General features: G+C 45.2%; 1 protein-coding gene across 1 annotated transcript in view; it reads right to left on the bottom strand.

Moving 5' to 3' along the window:
• LOC142310926 (uncharacterized) overlaps nucleotides 1-22,042 on the bottom strand; it is a 375,823-nt gene that overhangs the window by 31,594 nt on the left and 322,187 nt on the right. Inside the window, exon 21 of the mRNA XM_075348804.1 lies at nucleotides 266-405. Within this exon, the coding sequence (XP_075204919.1) occupies nucleotides 266-405 (140 nt within the window). The remainder of the gene's footprint in view (nucleotides 1-265; nucleotides 406-22,042) is intronic.

Raw genomic sequence — 22,042 nt, 5'->3', positions numbered from 1 at the left:
AAGAAGCTGTTCTTTCCACTTTCCCTGCCCTCTGGGACTTTACATAGCACATCTGTGGTATCCCAGAGTACTCCTTTAACACAAGGTTGGGGCTTACTGTATGTCTGAAGGCCTAAAAAATGGGATTTTGTCATCATTGTCATGCAGATGGATGGCTAAAACGTGATGTTAACTTAGTTGGAGCTCTCCTTTAATCTTGGTGTATTTGACTTGCAAATAAGAAAAGCAATAGTTCCCACTTTTGAATATTTTGAAAATTACTTACAGGCATCACCTATTGTCTCCACTTTATATACACCATAGTTGTCAATGATATCATCAAAGGTAGTGTAGAGTTTGTTAAGGAAATCTACCACCTGATAAGGTGTACTGGAGCTGGACAAATGAGTGAATCCAACAATGTCACTACAAAGATGGAACAAATACAAAAAAAATTTGTTATTTTATTTATTTCAGAAAAAGGTGAATACTCTAAAATAAAATGCCAAACTTAGCTACACATATTTCCTGTGGCTGATCTCCACTGGTAATATGTCATGTAATATATGACTTTAAGGGGTACTTTGCACGTTGCGACATCGCTAGCATCGGCTAGCGATGCCGAGCGCAATAGTACCCGCCCCCGTCGCACATGCGATATCTTGTGATAGCTGCCGTAGTGAACATTATCGCTACAACAGCTTCACACGCACTTACCTGCCCTGCGACGTCGCTCTGGCCGGCGACCCGCCTCCTTTCTAAGGGGGCGGGTCGTGCGGCGTCACAGCGACGTCACACGGCAGGCGGCCAATAGAAGCGGAGGGGCGGAGATGAGCGGGACGTAAACATCCCGCCCACCTCCTTCCTTCCGCATAGCCAGTGTAGCCAGGTAAGGAGATGTTCCTCGCTCCTGCGGCTTCACACACAGCGATGTGTGCTGCCGCAAGAACGAGGAACAACATCGTATCTCCTATTGGTGTGATATTATGAAAATGACTGACGCTACACAGATCACTGATTTTCGACACTTTTGCGATCGTTTATCGGCGCATCGGGGCTTTACACGCTGTGACGTCGTTACCAGCACCGGATGTGCGTCACTTTCGATTTGACCCCGACAATATCGCAGTAGCGATGTCGCAGCGTGCAAAGTACCCCTTAGGATATGTGGCACCAATGCTCTGTACTTTTCAGCAATTTAAGGATGTATAATTTTTGGATTCAATTTATATTTAGCCTTATTGGATATAATATGATTATTCTAGTGGTCATTACTGTCATTCTTTTGGAAAAATTTAAGCTAGCGTACTGGAAATAAAGATGTAAAAATAACACAGTTATGGTAAAAACACAAAATACTTGAATATTTTATATTACACATTTCTCAACATTGAAACTACAACACCAAGATGGAAAAATCTTGCCGTTATGGAAATCACAGGATTGATAGACATGTTAATAATATGCAAATGATGAAAAAGTGGAAACATTTTCAAAACATCTCGATTTATTCGGTATCAAGTATGATAAATAGATGCACGAACAGGCCTTGGCATTCTTTCAATAAGGTTGTTACTGATTGTCTAGGAATGTTCAGCCACACAGCATGCACTTGGACAAATCATCAAGATCCACTGCTGACAGCTCCCTTTGCAATTTCTAATAAGAAAGCCGCGGAGACACCATCATTAGTGATGAGCGAGCATGCTTGTCACTACTCGGTACTCGCACGAGTATCACTGTACTCGGGCTGCTCGGCGGGGACCGAGTAATCTCGCGATACTCGTGCTTTACTCGTGGTCTTCATTTCTGCATGTTGGCGCTCTTTTGAGAGCCAGCCCTCATGCAGGGATTGGCTGGCAGACCACTGCAATGCCACAGCCCTGTTAGTTGTGGAATTGCAGTGATTGGCCGGCCTGCACAGCGTCACCGAGCCTTTATATAGGCCGGCGCGCTGTGCTCTGCTCACAGCTATTCTGACAGTGAGTGTAGGGAGAGTGTCGCTGATTCAGGGAAAGCTTTGCGGCCCTTTATAGTTAGTTCCGGAGCAGGGCTGCAAACAGTGTGACCAGAAGTCCTTCTCAGGACTATTCTAGTTGTATACAGGCAGGCAGGGTATAGCCAGGTCGGAGTACAGTAGCAGAGTCCTTCTCAGGACTATTGTTGCTATATACAGGCAGGGTATAGCCAGGTCGGAATACAGGCTAGTGACCAGAAGAGTCCTTGTCAGGACTATTGTAGCAGTATACAGGCAGGCAGGCAGGGTATATATAGCCATTCCTAGTGGTGACCGTATACCAGCCTTCATCATATCTGGGGCTGGTGTACACAGTGTAAAACAGTCCAGATAGTGTCAGACTTCTCAGTAATTGTCGCTCCTAAAAACCAGTTAGGTTCTTATTGCGTCCGTGCTTGCATTTAAAAACAGCACGTGTGTGGCAGTCGGTGGCAGGGTACAGGTGCGCGTTTTGCACAAACTATTATATAACGCACAAGTCTAGTGTATAATACACGTCAGTCAGCAGTGTCTGATAGTGTCAGACTTCTCAGTAATTGTCGCTCCTAAAAACCAGTTAGGTTCTTATTGCGTCCGTGCTTGCATTTAAAAACAGCACGTGTGTGGCAGTCGGTGGCAGGGTACAGGTGCGCGTTTTGCACAAACTATTATATAACGCACAAGTCTAGTGTATAATACACGTCAGTCAGCAGTGTCTGATAGTGTCAGACTTCTCAGTAATTGTCGCTCCTAAAAACCAGTTAGGTTCTTATTGCGTCCGTGCTTGCATTTAAAAACAGCACGTGTGTGGCAGTCGGTGGCAGGGTACAGGTGCGCGTTTTGCACAAACTATTATATAACGCACAAGTCTAGTGTATAATACACGTCAGTCAGCAGTGTCTGATAGTGTCAGACTTCTCAGTAATTGTCGCTCCTAAAAACCAGTTAGGTTCTTATTGCGTCCGTGCTTGCATTTAAAAACAGCACGTGTGTGGCAGTCGGTGGCAGGGTACAGGTGCGCGTTTTGCACAAACTATTATATAACGCACAAGTCTAGTGTATAATACACGTCAGTCAGCAGTGTCTGATAGTGTCAGACTTCTCAGTAATTGTCGCTCCTAAAAACCAGTTAGGTTCTTATTGCGTCCGTGCTTGCATTTAAAAACAGCACGTGTGTGGCAGTCGGTGGCAGGGTACAGGTGCGCGTTTTGCACAAACTATTATATAACGCACAAGTCTAGTGTATAATACACGTCAGTCAGCAGTGTCTGATAGTGTCAGACTTCTCAGTAATTGTCGCTCCTAAAAACCAGTTAGGTTCTTATTGCGTCCGTGCTTGCATTTAAAAACAGCACGTGTGTGGCAGTCGGTGGCAGGGTACAGGTGCGCGTTTTGCACAAACTATTATATAACGCACAAGTCTAGTGTATAATACACGTCAGTCAGCAGTGTCTGATAGTGTCAGACTTCTCAGTAATTGTCGCTCCTAAAAACCAGTTAGGTTCTTATTGCGTCCGTGCTTGCATTTAAAAACAGCACGTGTGTGGCAGTCGGTGGCAGGGTACAGGTGCGCGTTTTGCACAAACTATTATATAACGCACAAGTCTAGTGTATAATACACGTCAGTCAGCAGTGTCTGATAGTGTCAGACTTCTCAGTAATTGTCGCTCCTAAAAACCAGTTAGGTTCTTATTGCGTCCGTGCTTGCATTTAAAAACAGCACGTGTGTGGCAGTCGGTGGCAGGGTACAGGTGCGCGTTTTGCACAAACTATTATATAACGCACAAGTCTAGTGTATAATACACGTCAGTCAGCAGTGTCTGATAGTGTCAGACTTCTCAGTAATTGTCGCTCCTAAAAACCAGTTAGGTTCTTATTGCGTCCGTGCTTGCATTTAAAAACAGCACGTGTGTGGCAGTCGGTGGCAGGGTACAGGTGCGCGTTTTGCACAAACTATTATATAACGCACAAGTCTAGTGTATAATACACGTCAGTCAGCAGTGTCTGATAGTGTCAGACTTCTCAGTAATTGTCGCTCCTAAAAACCAGTTAGGTTCTTATTGCGTCCGTGCTTGCATTTAAAAACAGCACGTGTGTGGCAGTCGGTGGCAGGGTACAGGTGCGCGTTTTGCACAAACTATTATATAACGCACAAGTCTAGTGTATAATACACGTCAGTCAGCAGTGTCTGATAGTGTCAGACTTCTCAGTAATTGTCGCTCCTAAAAACCAGTTAGGTTCTTATTGCGTCCGTGCTTGCATTTAAAAACAGCACGTGTGTGGCAGTCGGTGGCAGCGTCAGGCTCCACGTTGTCCCTGGATAGAGACGTGCATGAGGGCCTCAAAACATTGTTCCCATTGCAAAGGAGTGGGTCTCCTGTCGTTGTAATGTCCATTCTGCAAAGAATGGGCGAAAAAATTTACCACTGGGGGTATACCTGAAACAAAGGCCTAAGTATTGCAATTTGTAACGGTCATCATCATGGTGGCGCATGAGGAGAAGGAGGAGCAGTCCAGCGATTAGCCAAACTCCAGAAGTGTGTACCCATGGGTGAGTGGAGGTACATGGCAAACTTTAAATTCCGCTCTCATTTGCTGGTGGTGTGGTGAAGTCTGGCCCAATCCAACCCTTGTTCATCTTGATCAGAGTCAGCTTGTCAGCATTTTCAGTTGACAGGCGGGTGCGTTTATCTGTAATGATTCCACCTGCGGCACTAAAAACACGCTCTGACAAAACGCTAGCAGCAGGGCAGGCCAGGCCTTCCAAGGCGTAGAGAGCCAATTCATGCCACGTGTCCAGCTTGGATACCCAATAATTGTAAGGCACAGAGGAATGTCGGAGTACAGTTGTTCGATCTGCAAGGTACTCCTTCAGCATCTGGGCAAACTTAGGATTTCTTGTGGCACTACCCCGCACCTCAGGGGCTGTGGTACGTGAGGGGCTGAGAAAACTGTCACACATCTTAAAGACTGTTCCCCTACCTCTGGCGGATTGGACTTGTGCCTCTCTCGGCTGTACGCCTCGGTTGTCCACTGATTCATGACCTATGCCGCTAGCGTTTTGTGAGGGGAATGCTTTGCCTACTTCCGTGACTATGGCCTTCTGGAACTGCTGCATTTTGCCTGACCTCTCCGCCTCGGGAATAAGAGACATAAAGTTCTCCTTTTAGCGTGGGTCTAACAGTGTTACCAACCAGTAATGATTGTCGGCCAAGATGTTCTTAACGCGAGGGTCACGAGACAGGCAGCTTACCATAAAGTCAGCCATGTGTGCCAGACTCTTAACAGCCATCACTTCAGTATCCTGACCGACACGATGACTGAACATGCTGTCCTCCTCCTCCTCATCATCTACCCTGTCCTCTGGCCAGCCACGCTGAACCGAGGATATGACTGCATGTCATATCCTCAATTTGGCCAGAGAGTTGCTCCATGTCTTCATCCTCCTCCTCGTCATAGTCCTCCACTGCACGTTGTGATGAGACGAGGCTGGGCTGTGTGTTATCATCACCCACACCCACTACTGTTTCTTGCTGAAACTCATCGCGCTCCGCCTGCAATGCATCATGTTTGTTTTCTGAGCAGAGACCATTTTAGAAGGCAGAGAAGCGGTATGGTGACGCTAATAATGTCGTCATCGCCGCTCACCATCTTGTTGTAGTCCTCAAAGTTTTGGCGGATGGTGCATAGGTCGGACATCCATCTCCACTCCTCAGGTGTTATGTGTGGAGTTTGACCCATTTCCCGACGGCTTAGGTGATGCAGGTACTCAACAACTGCCCTCTTCTGCTCACATATCCTGACCAACATGTGCAGAGTTGAATTCCAACGCGTGGGGACATCACACACCAGTCTGTGTGCCGGAAGATGCAAACGGCGTCTTAAGGCGGCAAGGCCGGCTGAAGCAGTAGGTGACTTTCGAAAATGTGCAGACAGGCGGCGAACTTTTACCAGCAGATCAGACAGCTCTGACTATGACTTTAGAAACCGCTGAACCTCGAGGTTGAGCACATGGGCCAAGCATGGAACATGTGTCAGCTGGCCTCGCCTCAAAGCCGCCACCAGGTTCCGGCCATTGTCACACACCACCTTTCCTGGCTTTAGGTTCAGAGTTGTGAGCCAGTGATCTGCCTGCTGTTTCAGAGCTGTCCACACCTCTTCTGCATTGTGGGGTTTGTCACCTATGCAGATTAGCTTCAGCACTGCCTGTTGCCGCTTCGCCGAGGCAGTGCTGCAGTGCTTCTGTGTCGCCCTGGACAAGCCAGGGGCCACAGAGCACAACACTTAAACACCCCACACTCCCTGCAGGCATATCATAGTCAAAACACAAAATCCTTGTTGCCTTCCCCAGGGGCTGTTGTCCACACCAGGGTGTGGAGCCAGGCGGTTGGTCTCCACCCACCGAGGAGGAGGGAAAACACAGGCAGTGAGAGTTAAGCTAAGGAAGTGGAAGGAGGAAAGTAGTAGAGAGGAGAAAAGTGACAGCAAAGAGCCTGAAGTTGGTCCGGGTGTGTGGCCTGGACAGGACAGCAAGGTTGGCAGGATGTGGTGACCGTCTGCAGTGGAGGCCGATTGGAGTCTGCCGTAAGGACCGTGGACGGGTGGTGACCCGGCCGTACCGGACCGGTATACAAAGCGAAGCCAGCACCATTGGCAGAGGACTTTCGGATCCCGGCAAGGCTTGGTGTCGCCGTGAATTTGCCAAATCCGTTATTGAAGGGGACCTCAGGGTTTCCAAACAGCCAAGTCCAGATAGAAGGCAACCGTACAACCGTGAAGGGGAGACACAGCCACCGGCAAGGGCAACCGTCTCCCAGGGCCAGCGCCTGTGGGCAAAAGGGGCTCCTCCGGCCCATATCCAGGTCAGGGAGCGGGTTACCGTTGGGAAACCATCACTACCAACACTTAACTTCGGTGCAGGGAGAGACAGTCATCACTAACCTGCAGGGAGGAACAACCGCAGCCGTCCGAGTGACCTGTCCATCCAGCCACTTGTTTTACCCTGAACTGTGTCATCATCATTGGGCTGAGTGAGTACCTCCGTGCCGTGCGGCACAGCGCTGCCCCTGCGACCATGCACTTCATCAGGCCCCGCAACCCGCCTGTCATCCATCTCTACCCCATCACCAGGCCCCGGGACAACCAACCCCCCTACCCACGTAGGGGAGAAATAACAACAAAGCTGCTCCCTGTCACAGGCTCCCGGGATCCCCGTCCAGAGCAGCGGTGGTGTCCACACAATCACCACAACCGTGGGTGGCGTCACGGACAATATCCCCAAAACCCAAACCACCCCTTTTCACTCACGGGCGAGTAGCGCCGCTCGAGTCCCCGGGATCCGGCCATCGCTCGAGCCAACGAGCAGCAGCAGCCGTAGAGCTGCGTCAGCCGGACCCGAGCAGTGGGAGAGCGCACCGTCCCCTCCTCCGCCAGCGACACTTACAGCTTGGGACTGGTGTGGAGGGTAAAGTGGATCAGGATGCGCAGGAGGAGGAGGAGGCTGAGGAGCATGACATTCCGGAGCTGTAGAGTGTGTGTGAAACCCTGACTGAGGTAGGGCCTGCAAAACTTGGTGTGTGAAGGACGTATTCCGTCCCTCGCTCAGACTGGGTCCCAGCTTGCACAATATTAACCCAGTGTGACGTCAACGAGATGTAGCGGCCTTGCCCACATGCACTTGTCCACGTGTCTGTGGTTAGGTGGACTTTGGCTGAAACAGCGTTGTTCCGGGCACGTGTGATGTTTTGTGACACGTGGTTAGTTATGCAATGCGGGGACGGCACACAGGGAGAAATAGTGGCGGCTGTGGACCGAGTAACGTGGGACAGCTGCCACCATCAGTTCGCGGAATGCTTCTGTCTCAACCAGCCTAAAAGGCAACATTTCCAGCGCAAGCAGTCGCGAAATGTTAGCATTTAGAACTGTGGCATGTGGGGTGTTGGCAGTGTATTTGCGCCTGCGCTCAAAGGTTTGCTGAATGGATAACTGAACGTTGCGCTGGGACAAGGACGTGCTTGATGATGGTGTTCTTTCTGCGTAGGCAACTGCAGGTGCAGGAGTGGAGGAGGCTTGTTCGCAGGCAGCATGGACAGGGGATTGGCTCGCATGCACAACCAGCGAAGACGTAGCAGTGACATCAGCAAGCACTGCTCCTCGACTCTGTTGTACTTCCCACAAAGTCGGGTGCTTGGCTGACATGTGCCTGATCATGCTGGTGGTGGTCAGGCTGCTAGTTTTGGTACCCCTGCTGATGCTGGCATGGCAGGTGTTGCAAATGGCCTTTTTAGAATCATCTGGAGCCAACTTAAAAAACTGCCAGTGTCAGAGTTCCTGGTTTTCCAGTTTTCTTTTGAAAGAGCTTGCCCTTTGTTAACATGGAGTTTTCTGTTATGTTGCCCTACTTCCTGTCCATCTGTTTAAAAGCCGCCCCTAAAGCTTAGTCCAGTGCCTGAGTATACTGCTTCCTGTGTGCTCCTGCCCTGCTGCTTTTGGTTCCTGATTGTTATTCGGATCCTCTTGGAAAACAACCGACACCGACTCTGGACTTCATCTGGTATCATCTAGCTGTACCTGGACTCCGTTTGCCGTCTTTGGTCGGAACTTCTGCCCGGTTCCTTCCGTTTAATACCACTCTGGACTCACATCACGTACAGACATTTTTCGACTTACCTATTGCCCTTTTGTGTCCCGGCTGCTGCGCATTTAGGGCTTCTGGGGTGATTGCCAGACAGTCCCTGTATAGGGGTTTGCTGTTGGTGGTCTCCCTGGGGGAGTCCGGTGCGCGGTACCGGGAATTCCCTTTCGCTCAGTCCCTGGAAGGTATTTCCTGTATTTATGTTCTACTGTGTTTTTGTTCCGTTTATGTACATATTTGCTGGTTGCATATTATAAATGTCTTGCACCAAGAACTCGTCTCTGGTTGTCATTGCCCTAACGCAATCGAAATCCTCAATACATACAATAGTATTACAGCCAGACTCGGGAAGACCTAACATTTGTACAGGCACCTTGTGTCGTGTTGTTCCGGGGAACAGTTGACTGACGTCTGCCTGGGGCCACCACTCTGCTTCTTACTGCCTGTTGTGATGCTACGCCTCCCTCCCCCTGTGCACTGCTGTCCTCGCTCTGCATATCCTCCTGCCAGGTTGGGTCAGTTACTGGATCATCCACCACGTCGTCTTCCTCTTCCGCACCCTGCTCCTCCTCCTGACTTCCTGACAATTGTGTCTCATCATCGGCCACCCCTTGTTGAGACACGTTGCCAACTTCGTGAGAACGTGGCTGCTCAAATATTTGTGCATCTGTACATACAATCTCGTCATGGCCCACTTCAACAGGAGCTGGCGAGAGGCCAGAATTTGTGAATGGAAACGTGAACGAACAGCTATTCCGAGTGTCCAAGTGTGGGATCAGTAATGTCCGTGGACGTGTACTCGGCCTGGTGGTAGGAAGGAGGATCAGGTTCTGAAATGTGCGGTGCAGTATCACGGCTACTGACACTTGACCGTGTGGAAGACAGAGTGTTTGTGGTGGTGCCAATCTGACTGGAAGCATTATCCGCTATCCAACTAACAACCTGTTGACACTGGTCTTGGTTCAAGAGGGGTGTACTGCTGCGGTCCCCAAGAATTTGGGACAGGACGTGCGAGCGACTAGATGTGGCCCTTTGTTGTGGCGAAATTAGAGCTTGCACACAACCTCGGTGTCTGCCTGCACCACCATCACGTCCACTTCCTTGTTCGTTGACAACGCCCTTGCGCATTTTGCAATGCTGTGCTGATGTGTATTCACTAGACTTGTGTGTTATATCCAAGTTTGTGCAAAACTCACACAAATGCAGCGGAAAGCTGCCACCAACAGGCACACACGTGCGGTTTTTAAATGCAAGCACGGAGGCACTAAGAACCTAACAGGTCTCTATCCAGGGACAACGTAGAGCCTCCCAATGTTTGGCTTCCCTGCCTAAGGGCTATACTATAATACACCCACTTCCTTCCAATGGGCACTTCAGGTTTACAGGCCTTCATGCACGTCTCTATCCAGGGACAACGTGGAGCCTCCCAATGTTTGGCTTCCCTGCCTAAGGGCTATACTATAATACACCCACTTCCTTCCAATGGGCACTTCAGGTTTACAGGCCTTCATGCACGTCTCTATCCAGGGACAACGTGGAGCCTCCCAATGTTTGGCTTCCCTGCCTAAGGGCTATACTATAATACACCCACTTCCTTCCAATGGGCACTTCAGGTTTACAGGCCTTCATGCACGTCTCTATCCAGGGACAACGTGGAGCCTCCCAATGTTTGGCTTCCCTGCCTAAGGGCTATACTATAATACACCCACTTCCTTCCAATGGGCACTTCAGGTTTACAGGCCTTCATGCACGTCTCTATCCAGGGACAACGTGGAGCCTCCCAATGTTTGGCTTCCCTGCCTAAGGGCTATACTATAATACACCCACTTCCTTCCAATGGGCACTTCAGGTTTACAGGCCCTCATGCACGTCTGTATGCAGGGGCATTGGTGAACCTCACAATTTAGGACTGCCCTGGCAAAGGAAAATACTACAAAGACTCACTTCCTCAAAATGGGCACATTAGACTCAAGAGGCCTTCATGTACGTCTCTTCTCAGGGACATCGGAGTGCCACACAATGTTTTCACGTAAAATCTTTCATGTATTGATCTCAAAAAGTAACATACACCAGCTCTATCTCACTATTGGGTATGTGCCCTTAACATTTCCGCCATGAAAAATCATTTTGGGGTCATTTTGGAAGGTTTTCTGGTGAGTCCGTAAAAATGGCGTAAAACGCGGACAAAATTGTTCACAGCTGTGACTTTTGAGTGATAAATGCTTCAAGGGGTCTTCCCCATGCTGTTGCCATGTCATTTGAGCACTCTTCTGAGACTTTTGTGACATTTTTAGGGTTTCTCCATGCTGCCGGGAGGTCATTTCACAAAAATACTCGGGTCTCCCATAGGATAACATTGGGCTCGTTGCTCGGGCCGAGTACACGAGTATCTTGGGAGGCTCGGCCCGAGCTTCGAGCACCCGAGCTTTTTAGTACTCGCTCATCACTAACCATCATGTGTTTCTCAACGCTGCCAGGAAACTAGCCAGGTCTTTCACCGGGAAGGAACAACTACGGGAAGGGCAGTCTCCAGTCAAGGAGACCACCTATACCAAACATGGTATCCATCCACAGACAGCCGTTTCGGGGTATTTGCCCCTCATCAGTGTGGAGTAGGAATCTGGCTAGTGGGGGCAATGCCTAGTGAAAGACTACTAAAGCAAGCATTGTTGACCTTAGGGAGATCAACATATCCACTGCGGAGACACCATCACGTGTTTCTCAACGCAATGATTCTACAGCAACGCCCCCTGGGAAGTATGCAAATAAGAAAGCCGCGGAGACACCATCACGTGTTTCTCAACGCTGCCAGGAAACTAGCCAGGTCTTTCACCAGGAAGGAACAACCACGGGAAGGGCAGTCTCCAGTCAAGGAGACCACCTATACCAAACATGGTATCCATCCACAGACAGCCGTTTCGGGGTAACATGTGATGGTGTCTCCGTGGCTTTCTTATTTGCATACTTCCCAGGGGGCGTTGCTCTAGAATCATTGCATTGAGAAACACGTGATGGTGTCTCCGCAGTGGATATGTTGATCTCCCTAAGGTCAACAATGCTTGCTTTAGTAGCCCTTTGCAATTGCTAACCAATGACACCACAAATGAACTCGATGTGAGTCAATTCCAGAGATGCTGCAGAGCTTGGCAGCATGTTGAGGTCACGCAGGCTGCTTATAGTAGCATGAACAACATGCAGCATGATGAAAAACAGCTCATTGGACACTTTGGAGAAATGGGGCTGTATCACCGGTTTCACAACCAAATCAATGTAATGGCATAGCAGGAGAACAAGGAGAACAAGGAGAGGTGAGCATTTTTTTTTTTTACTCAATTTGGCCATTATACTATTTGGAGGACTATGTGGATGCCAATACACTATTTGGAGGGCTATGTATGGGCCATTATACTATTTGCAGTCTCCACTAGCCCCAGAATGGTTTTCTGTTTATTGACGCATTAGGGATGATTTATGATAAACTTGATAGGATCCAGATGGCAGAGACAAAAATCCCGAACCTGATGCAGTCTCCAATGCTTAGGACTATAATTCCGAGGTCCCCTAAACTCCTGTGAAATGACCCAGCCCTCAGATGTCAGTTCCACAGAGGTCTTTCTGATACTCTTAAAAACGTTCTGGCTCTGCACACTCCATCACGTTCATTTGGGGAGGCCATAAATCAGGTTATCTGTATGGATTGAAGAATTCGGGAGAGACGTGATGTAAAACAGGAGCTTTCGTTCATTCTAACCAGTTCAGAGCGCTCTGCCACATAGGACACTAGCGTCTCCACAAGATAAATTATGCTGTGTCCAGAACACCAGGAAGCCTGTTCATTGGCTTGTACCCTAATTCCCCCCAGTGCCCCGAACACAGTATGATGGGCTGACACAACCCTTCACACAAAATGATGGCCCTGACATAGCCATCCTACAGTATGATGGTCCCCCATACAGTATAATAGCCCTCTATACAGTGCAATAACCCTGCATACAGTCTATTGGCCCTCCATACAGCATAGTGTCATCCTCAACCCTCAACACATTATGTTGAGCTCAACACAACCCTCCACACAGTATAACAGATGTCACACAACCTTCCACTCTTGATAATGGCCCACATACAGTATAATAGCCTCCATGAGCCTTCCAAACAGTATAATGCAATGTCACACAGCCCTCCAAACAGTGAAATGTCCCCGCATAGCCCTCTAAACAGTATAATGACCCCACACAACCTTTCACACAGTATAATGGACCCCAAACAACCCTCCACCCTGCATAATGCCTGCATACAGTATAATGGCCCTCACTAGCCTTCCAAACTGCAAAATGGTCCCCAACTTAGCCATCCAAACAGTAAAATGACCCACCACATAGACCTTCAAATGTGTAATAGCCCCCATGCAGCCCTTCAAACAGTAAAATGGCAATCACACAGCCTTCTAAACAGTATAATGGATCACACACAGACCTCTAAACAATATAATGGCCCCACCCACACAGCCTTGCAAAAAGTATAATGGTCGCCACATAGCCCTCCAAACATTATAAATACTCTACACAGTCTTCCAAACAGTATAATGACTCTCACATAGCCCTTCAAATAGTATAATGGTCGTCCAAATAGTATTATAGCCTCCACATAGCCCTTCAAATAGCATAATGGCCTCCTCCATAGCCATGCAAATAGTATAATAGACCTCCAATAAGAATGATGGCCCCAAATAGCTCTCAAAATAGTATGATATCCCTCACTTAGCCCTCCAAATAGTATGATAGCCCCTGAAATAGCCATCCATATAGTAGGATGTCCCCCAAAATAGTATGATGACCCCCTAAATATCCCTCCAAATAGTGTAATGGCCCCCTATATAGAGCCACTCTGAGGACAGATACTGGAGCTACAGCAACTCGGTTTATGTTGAGTCTCACTGGACATACACAGTAGGACTTTTGGTATCCGATCTGATATACAGCAGATAGTGAGGATTTATGATGTGCACACATTGGTAGCTGTGCTGTCAGCTTCCATTGAATACATTTATATGTCACAAGCCCTATGGGAAATAAAACTCCACCGTTTGGCTGCTACCATGGATTTATGATATTTTGAACTCTACTTAATGGAGATGATATGATAATGGATATTCCCTTAAAAGAGGCTTCCTAATCCAGCAGTTCTGTCATAATGGAGCACTCTGGGTGCTGATACATCAGAAAAGCACTTAGTCTACTGTCTTCAGATTACCTTTTCGGTGGCCCCATATTCTAGAACCGTTGTTTTTATGAGAGAACGAATATATCTATCTATGAGTATCTAAAGAGATCACATGTTGATTGATATATATATATATATATATATATATATATATATATATACCCTTGATAAACCTCTGTTGAGAGGTGAAATGCGTTGGATTATTTTCTTGATGTTGTCTTGCTCCCTATTTCTTTGGGGTTGTTTAATTTAGATATTGGACTCAATTAGATTGATGACTATGTATCATAGACTGAGTTGACCGATTGACAGACCTGGGACAGCAGTGCCATGTCCGACTATTGTAATAACAACTGGTTTGAATGGCTTTGAGTGATTATCTGGTGGTGGTAACTTGTGTTTGCCTTGGATATTGAGATATTAGCATAAGTTAACCAGTATTGTGATATAATTATCGTTATCCTTATCCAGATATATCACCTATTGGTTCACTTTCAACCAGCTGGTTTCTTCACCATACCCCACATAATAGGCATTCTCTCCCTTTTGTTTGTTACTTGGGGGGGTGTCATTTTGTTTATCTTTTAACTTTTTACTTTATTAAACTATGTATTTTAGGAGTAAATTTATTTTCTGTGATTACTTTTCCCCTATATAGCCCTTTAAATAGTATACTGTTCCTCCAATTAGTATGATGACCCCTACAAATAGCTCTCAAAATAGTATGATAGCTTTCCAAATTGCCTTCCAAATAGTATAATAGCCCCCACACAGCCCTCCAAATAGTATAATGACCCCTACATAGCCATGCAAATAGTATAATAGCCCTTCAATAAGTATGATGGTCTTAAAATAGCTCTCAAAATAGTATGATATTCCCCACTTAATCCTCCAAATAGTATGATGGCCCCGAAATAGCCATCCAAATAGTAGGATGGCCCCCAAAATAGTATGATGACCCCCTACATAGCCCTCTAAATAGTGTAATGGCCCCCTATATAGCCTTTCAAATAGTATAATGTTCCTCCAATTAGTATGATGCCCCCCCAAATAGCTCTCAAAATAGTATGATGACCCCCTACATAGCCCTCTAAATAGTGTAATGGCCCCCTATATAGCCTTTCAAATAGTATAATGTTCCTCCAATTAGTATGATGCCCCCCCAAATAGCTCTCAAAATAGTATGATACCCTTCCAAATAGCCCTACAAATAGTATAATGGCCCTGAATAGCCATTCTAATACCTGGGTTGCCGTTTATCCGCAGCTGCCTCCTTTTGCGACATGGAAGTGGTTATACACAGGTTACAGGTATCTGTGCTGTAATATGGTTCTGCTTTTAAATCTATTTATCTAGGATGGCACAGGGCACATGAAATATATAGAATAGAGTAGGACCCCCCTATCGAGATTTGCCGTGACGTGGCAGGGGTGGCTCAAAGAATTGATCAATTATTCGCTAAAAATCTCACTTTTATTATTATAGTACAGTTGGAATAAATCCGTGTATTTGCACTTTTTATATGATGCATGCCACTTTCAGATCGTGCTGGCTCTATAGCAATTCAAATAGCATAATAGCCATCCAATAAGTATGATGGCCCCCAAATAGCTCTCAAAAGAATACGATATCCCTACACTTAGCCTTCCAAATAGTATGATAGCCCTTTAAATTGGCATCTCAATAGTAGGATGGGTCCCCAAATAGTATGATGACCCCCACATAGCCCTCTAAATAGTATAAATGGCCAACACATAGCCCTTCAAACTGTATGATGGCTCTACATAGCTCTCCAAACAGTATAATGGTCCCCACAAATTACTCATTGATTGAAAAAAAAAAAAAATAACTAAATTACTCACCTTTTTCCATTCCCCCACTGCCCTGGTCTCTGCAGTATATAGTCAGAAGCTCTGCTTAACTTGGCGCAATTTAGTGACGCCACCACGCTGACCTATCAGATGCACAGAGGAATACTTGCTGACAGCTCCCTCTTCCATATTTACTTATATATGTATTGGCATCTAGGATGCCGATACAGTTGAAAGTGCGATGTCGGGTGTGTGTGGGGGTGGGGGGTGGGGGGAGACTATAGTTCAGTATGCTCCATTTTCTACATCTAGTTGGCCAAACATCCCATCTTTACATCTTCCCTTTACTGGTTGTTTTCCAGAAGTTCAGGAGTCAAATCCCATTTCATAGGGGCTGTCTGTGAAGATACATACCCTTTAATATCTTATTGCCTTACCATGCTGAAAACAAATTGCTTCAACAGTATTTTTATATCAGTGACCAGACTGAAGATCCACAGTAGCTAAGCAAGATTATTAATGGCAGTAGGGACGAAATATCTCCAGAGCATCTACTTAAAGGATAATTAATCTTATAATATTCCCAGCTGAAAGGATGTGTCCTTGTAAATGGAGCTTCTGTGACCTGGGTTAAGTACACATTTCTTATACTCTACATCCCTCACATTTTTGTAAATATTTTATTTTATCTTTTTATGGGCCAACACTGAAGATTTGAAACTTTGATACAATGTAAAGTAGTCAGTGTGCAGCTTGTATAGCAGTGTACATTTAGTGTGTGCTCTAAATAACCCAACACACAGCCATTAATATCAAAATTGTTAGCAACAAAAGTGAATACACCCCTAAGTGAAAATGTCAAAAGTGTGCGCAAAGTGTCATTATTTTGCTGCCATCATTATTTTCAGGCACTACCTTAATAATTCTCTTGGGCATGGAGTTCACTAGAGCTCTACAGGAGCCAATGAAATTGTTTTCCACTTCTTCATGCTGACATCATAGAGATGTTAGTGACCTTGCACTCCTGCACCTTCTATTTGAGGATGTCCCATAGCTGCTCAATAGGCTTTAGGTCTGGAGACATTCAGTCCAATCCAGCATCTTTACCCTCATTTTCTTTAGCAAAGCAGTAGTCATCTTTGAGGAGTAATTGGGGTCGTTATCATGTTGGAATACTGCCCTACGGCATAGTTTCCAAAGGGAGGGAATTAGAGATGAACAAACCTATTCGGTTCGTATTTGCCAATTTCAGAGTTAGGATAAGCTTTGCTCAGTTCGTTCGGGCTCGGCTTACCCACTTTGCTCAAGAGTCGGCAATGTTTGGTACGTGTCTGTTTGCAGAAAAAACACTCCTGGCCTCATGACAACCATGTCAAGTATTGGCATTGCTGTGATTGGCCAGGGAAATCATTGTAGAAAAAAGGAAGCAAAAGGAATAAAGCATGATATACTTACAGAGTCTCCCTGTGGCTGTAACTGCTCCTGCGGCTGTACCTCCGGAGCTGCTGATTATCTCTCATCCATATTCACTGCTTTCTCCCCCACCGACGTCTTTGGCTGCAGTCAGACCTCGGCTCCAGACAGCATCTGTGATTGGTTGGAATCACAGACCCTGTCTGCGCGTGTATATACAGTACAGACCAAAAGTTTGGACACAGTAATCAAAGCAAACTTTGAAGAACCTAGAACATAAGACATATTTTCAGTTGTTTCACACTTTTTTGTTAAGTATTTCATTCCACAGCATCATCACCGATCCTCCACCAAATTTCACAGTGGGTGCAAAACACTGTGGCTTGTACGCCTCTCCAGGTCTCTGTCTAAACATTAGATGACCAGGTGGTGGGAAAGCTGAAAATAAGGTAAAAAAATGTCAACAAACATCTTTGCGAAGGACATAAGAATCGGGCCGCATACAAGGTTATCCTGGAAAAACAGTTGCTTCCGTCAGCTCAGGCAATGTTTCCCAACTCTGAGGACTGTTTTTTCCAGCAGGACATGCGCCATGCCACACAGCTAGGTCAATCATTGTGTGGATGAAGGACCTCCACATCAAAACCTTGTCATGGCCAGCCCAATCTCCAGACCTGAACCCCATTGAAAACCTCTGGAATGTAATCAAGAGAAAGATGGATAGTCACAAGCCATCAAAAAAAGAACGTCTTAAATTTTTGCACCAGGAGTTGCATAAGGTCACCCAAAAGCAGTGTGAAAGACTGGTGCAAAGCTTGCCAAGACACATGAAAGCTGTGATTAAAAATCCTGGTAATTCCTCAAAATATTGATTTCTGAACTCTTCTTGAGTTAAAATATTAGTATTGTTGTTTCTAAATAATTATGAACTTGTTTTCTTTGCATTATTTGAGGTCTGAAAGCAATGCATTTTTTTGTTATTTTGACCATTTCTCATTTTCAGAAAATAAATACAAAATGTATTGCTTGGAAATTGGGAGACATGTTGTCAGTAGTTTATAGAATAAATGAACAATTTACATTTCACTCAAAAATATACCCATAAGGAGAAAAATCAGAAAAACTAAAAAGTTGGAAGTGGTCTCTTAATTTTTGCCATATACTGTATATATATATCTATATATAATAATTTTATTCTTTTATATAGCGCTATTAATTCCACAGCGCTTTACATATATTGGCAACACTGTCCCCATTGGGGCTCACAAACTAGAGTCCATATCTGTATGTCTTTGGAGTGTGGGAGAAAACTGGAGAACCCGGAGGAAACCCATGCAAACAAAGGGAGAACATACAAACTCCTTGCAGATGGTGTCCTTGGTGGGATTTGAACCCAGGAGGACCCCAGCGCTGCAAGACTGCAGTGCTAACCACTGAGCCACTGTGCCGCCCGTACACTGTATCTATACAGTGCTGGCCAAAAGTATTGGCACCCCTGCAATTCTGTCAGATAATACTCAGTTTCTTCTTGAAAATGATTGCAATCACAAATTCTTTGGTATTATTATCTTCATTTAATTTGTCTTCAATGAAAAAAAAAAAAATTGTCATAAAGCCAAATTGGATATAATTCCATACCAAACATAAAAAAGGGGGTGGACAAAAGTATTGGCACTGTCTGAAAAATCATGTGATGCTTCTCTTATTTGTGCAATTAACAGCACCTGCAACTTACCTGTGGCACCTAACAGGTGTTGGCGATAACTAAATCACACTTGCAGCCAGTTGACATGGATTAAAGTTGACTCAACCTCTGTCCTGTGTCCTTGTGTGTACCACATTGAGCATGAAGAAAGAAAGAAGACCAAAGAACTGTCTGAGGACTTGAGAATCCAAATTGTGACGAAGCATGAACAATATCAAGGCTACAAGTCCATCTCCAAAGACCTGACAGTTCCTGTGTCTACGGTGCGCAGTGTCATCAAGAAGTGTAAAGCCCATGGCACTGTGGCTAACCTCCCTAGATGTGGAAGGAAAAGAAAAATTGACGAGAGATTTCAACGCAAGATTGTGCGGATGATGGATAAAGAACCTCGACTAACATCCAAACAAGTTCAGGCTGCCCTGCAGTCCGAGGGTACAACAGTGTCAACCCGTACTATCCGTAAGTATTAGAATATTGGTGTGCACACAGCCGTTTGCATTGAGAGGTGCTGGTAGATGGGATATGAATTCCCAGGTAATGTATAATAAAGTTCACCGCACTCTCCAATAATTTTTCATGCAGTAAGTGAGATTTATTCGAGAAATGAAGACGGTGGACAGTAGAAGGCATGAGGATAAGCGACAATGACGTTTCGACCTGTGAGGTCTTTTTTTTCAGAAAATCGCTTTAAGCAATGTGGTCTGGGCGCTCCCGCGCCTGTGTCCCTGCTGGTCCGTCAGTGCCAATACTTTTTCCATGAAAAATCATACCTTTATTTATCAAATGAGTTGCATAATGAATAGAAAATATAGTCCAAACATTGACTAAGTTAGAAATAATGATCTCTTGCAATAATAATTTTCTCCTTCGCACTTTGCTTTCGTCAACGAATGCCCCCTTTGCAGCAATTATAGCTTTGCAGACCTTTGGCATTCTGGCTGCTAATTTGATGAGGTAATCTGGAGGTATTTCACCCTCCCACAAGTTGGATTGGCTTGATGGGCACTTTTTGCGTACCACACGGTCAAGCTTCTCTCACAACAGCTCAATAGGGTTGAGATCTGGTGACTGCGCTGGCCACTCCATTACAGATAGAATACCAGCTGCCGGCTTCTTCCCTAAATAGTACATGCATAATTTGGAGGTCTGCTTTGGGTCATTGTCCTGTTGTAGGATGAAATTGGCTCCGATCAAGCGCTGTCCACAGGGTATGGCATGTCGTTGCAAAATGGAGTGATAGCCTTCCTTATACAAAATCCCTTTTACCTTGTACAAATCTCCCACTTTACCAGCACCAAAGCAACCCCAGACCATCACATTACCTCCACCATGCTTGACAAAAGGCATCAGGCACTCTTGCAGCATCTTTTCAGTTGTTCTGCGTCTCACAAATGTTCTTCTTTGTGAGCCAAACACCTCAAACTTCGATTTGTCTGTCGATAACACTTTTTTCCAATCTTCTTCTGTCCAATATCTATGTTCCTTTGCCCATATTAATCTTTTCCTTTTATTAGGCAGTCTCAGATATGGCTTTTTCTTTGCCACTCTGCCCTGAAGGCTAGCATCCCGGAGTCGCCTCTTTACTGTAGACGTTGACACTGGCGTTTTGTGGGTATTAATTAATGAAGCTGCCAGTTGAGGACCTGTGAAGTGTCGATTTCTCAAACTAGATACGCTAATGTACTTGTCTTGTTGCTCAGTTGTGCAGCGGGGCCTCCCACTTCTTTTTCTACTCTGGTTAGAGCCTGTTTGTGCTTTCCTCTGATAGGAGTAGCACACACAATTGTAGGAAATCTTCAGTTTCTTGGCAAGTTCTTGCATGGAATATACTTCATTTCTAAGAACAAGAATAGACTCGAGTTTCACAAGAAAGTTCTCTTTTTCTGGCCATTTTGAGAGTTTAATGGAACCAACAAATGTAACGCTCCAGATTCTTAACGAGCTCAAAGGAAGGTCAGTTTTATAGCTTCTCTAATCAGCAAAACTATTTTCAGCTGTGCTAACATACTTGCACAAGGGTTTTCAAGGGATTTATAAACATCCATTAGCCTTCTAACAGCTAGCAAACACAATGTACCATAAGAATACTGGAATGGTGGTTGCTGGAAATGGGCCTCTATACAGCATTAAAAAACAGATGTTTGCAGCTAGAATAGTCATTTACCACATAAACAATGTATAGAGTGTATTTCTGTTTAATTTAATGTTAGTTTCATTGAAAAAAAATGTGCTTTTCTTTCAAAAATAAGGAAATATCTAAGTGACCCTAAACTTTTGAACTGTAGTAAAATTATAAAATTACCCCCTACATGCGCTCTGCACCCCTCTGGCCGCAGCTGAAGGGCCCACTGGCATCACGTCACAGGCTCCCCCTGATATCATTACTCCTATCAGGGCCCACAGCTGCAGAGCAAGTGCAGAACAGGGAGCCAGTGGCGATCTGCTCATCAATGATGTTTAACACTGCATCCAAAATAGCAATGGCCCCCATCACTCACAGGCCCAATCGTTGTGCCCCTGCTTAAATTACTCCCTATACATAACACACACATAGATAGATACTATATAAACAGATAGATAGATAGAAATAGATACTAGATAGATAGATAGATGACAGAAGAAGAAAATGATAGCTAGATAGATAGATAGATAGATAGATAGATAGAGGGATAGATAGATGATAGAAGAAAGGAGGATAGATAGTATATAAAGGGATAGCTAGATATATAGATAATAGAAGAAAGTAGGATAGATGGATAGATGGATAAATAGCCAGATAGATAATAGATGGATCGATAGATGGAGGGATAGATAGATGATAGAAGAAAGGAGGATATATAGATAGATAGATAGATAGATAATAGATGGATAGATAGATGATAGATAGAAGAATGATAGATAGATGGATAGATAGATAGATAGATAGATGAAAGAAGAAAGGAGGACAGATAGATAGATAATAGATGGATAGATATAAATAGATAGATAGATAGATAGATGGATAACTAGATTGAGGGCTAGATTGATAGATAGATAGATAGACAGACAGACAGTTAAATAGATAGACAGATAGGTAGATAGATAGATATTGCACAGTATACAGGACACATTATCTTATACATAACACATACAGACAATACATAATACATTACAGATATGACACACACACACAGCATGTTTACTCGCCTATTTAGGAGTTTTATTTCTTCTTTTTGACCTCAAGGAGTTCAGTATCTGTTTTCAGCAGCTTCTCTTGCCAGGGCAGAGCAAGCGTCCCTCCCCTA

The sequence above is a fragment of the Anomaloglossus baeobatrachus genome, chromosome 1 (assembly GCF_048569485.1).
Source record: "Anomaloglossus baeobatrachus isolate aAnoBae1 chromosome 1, aAnoBae1.hap1, whole genome shotgun sequence".
Classification (NCBI taxonomy): domain Eukaryota; kingdom Metazoa; phylum Chordata; class Amphibia; order Anura; family Aromobatidae; genus Anomaloglossus; species Anomaloglossus baeobatrachus.
This window is presented reverse-complemented; position numbering and strand designations above follow the sequence as displayed.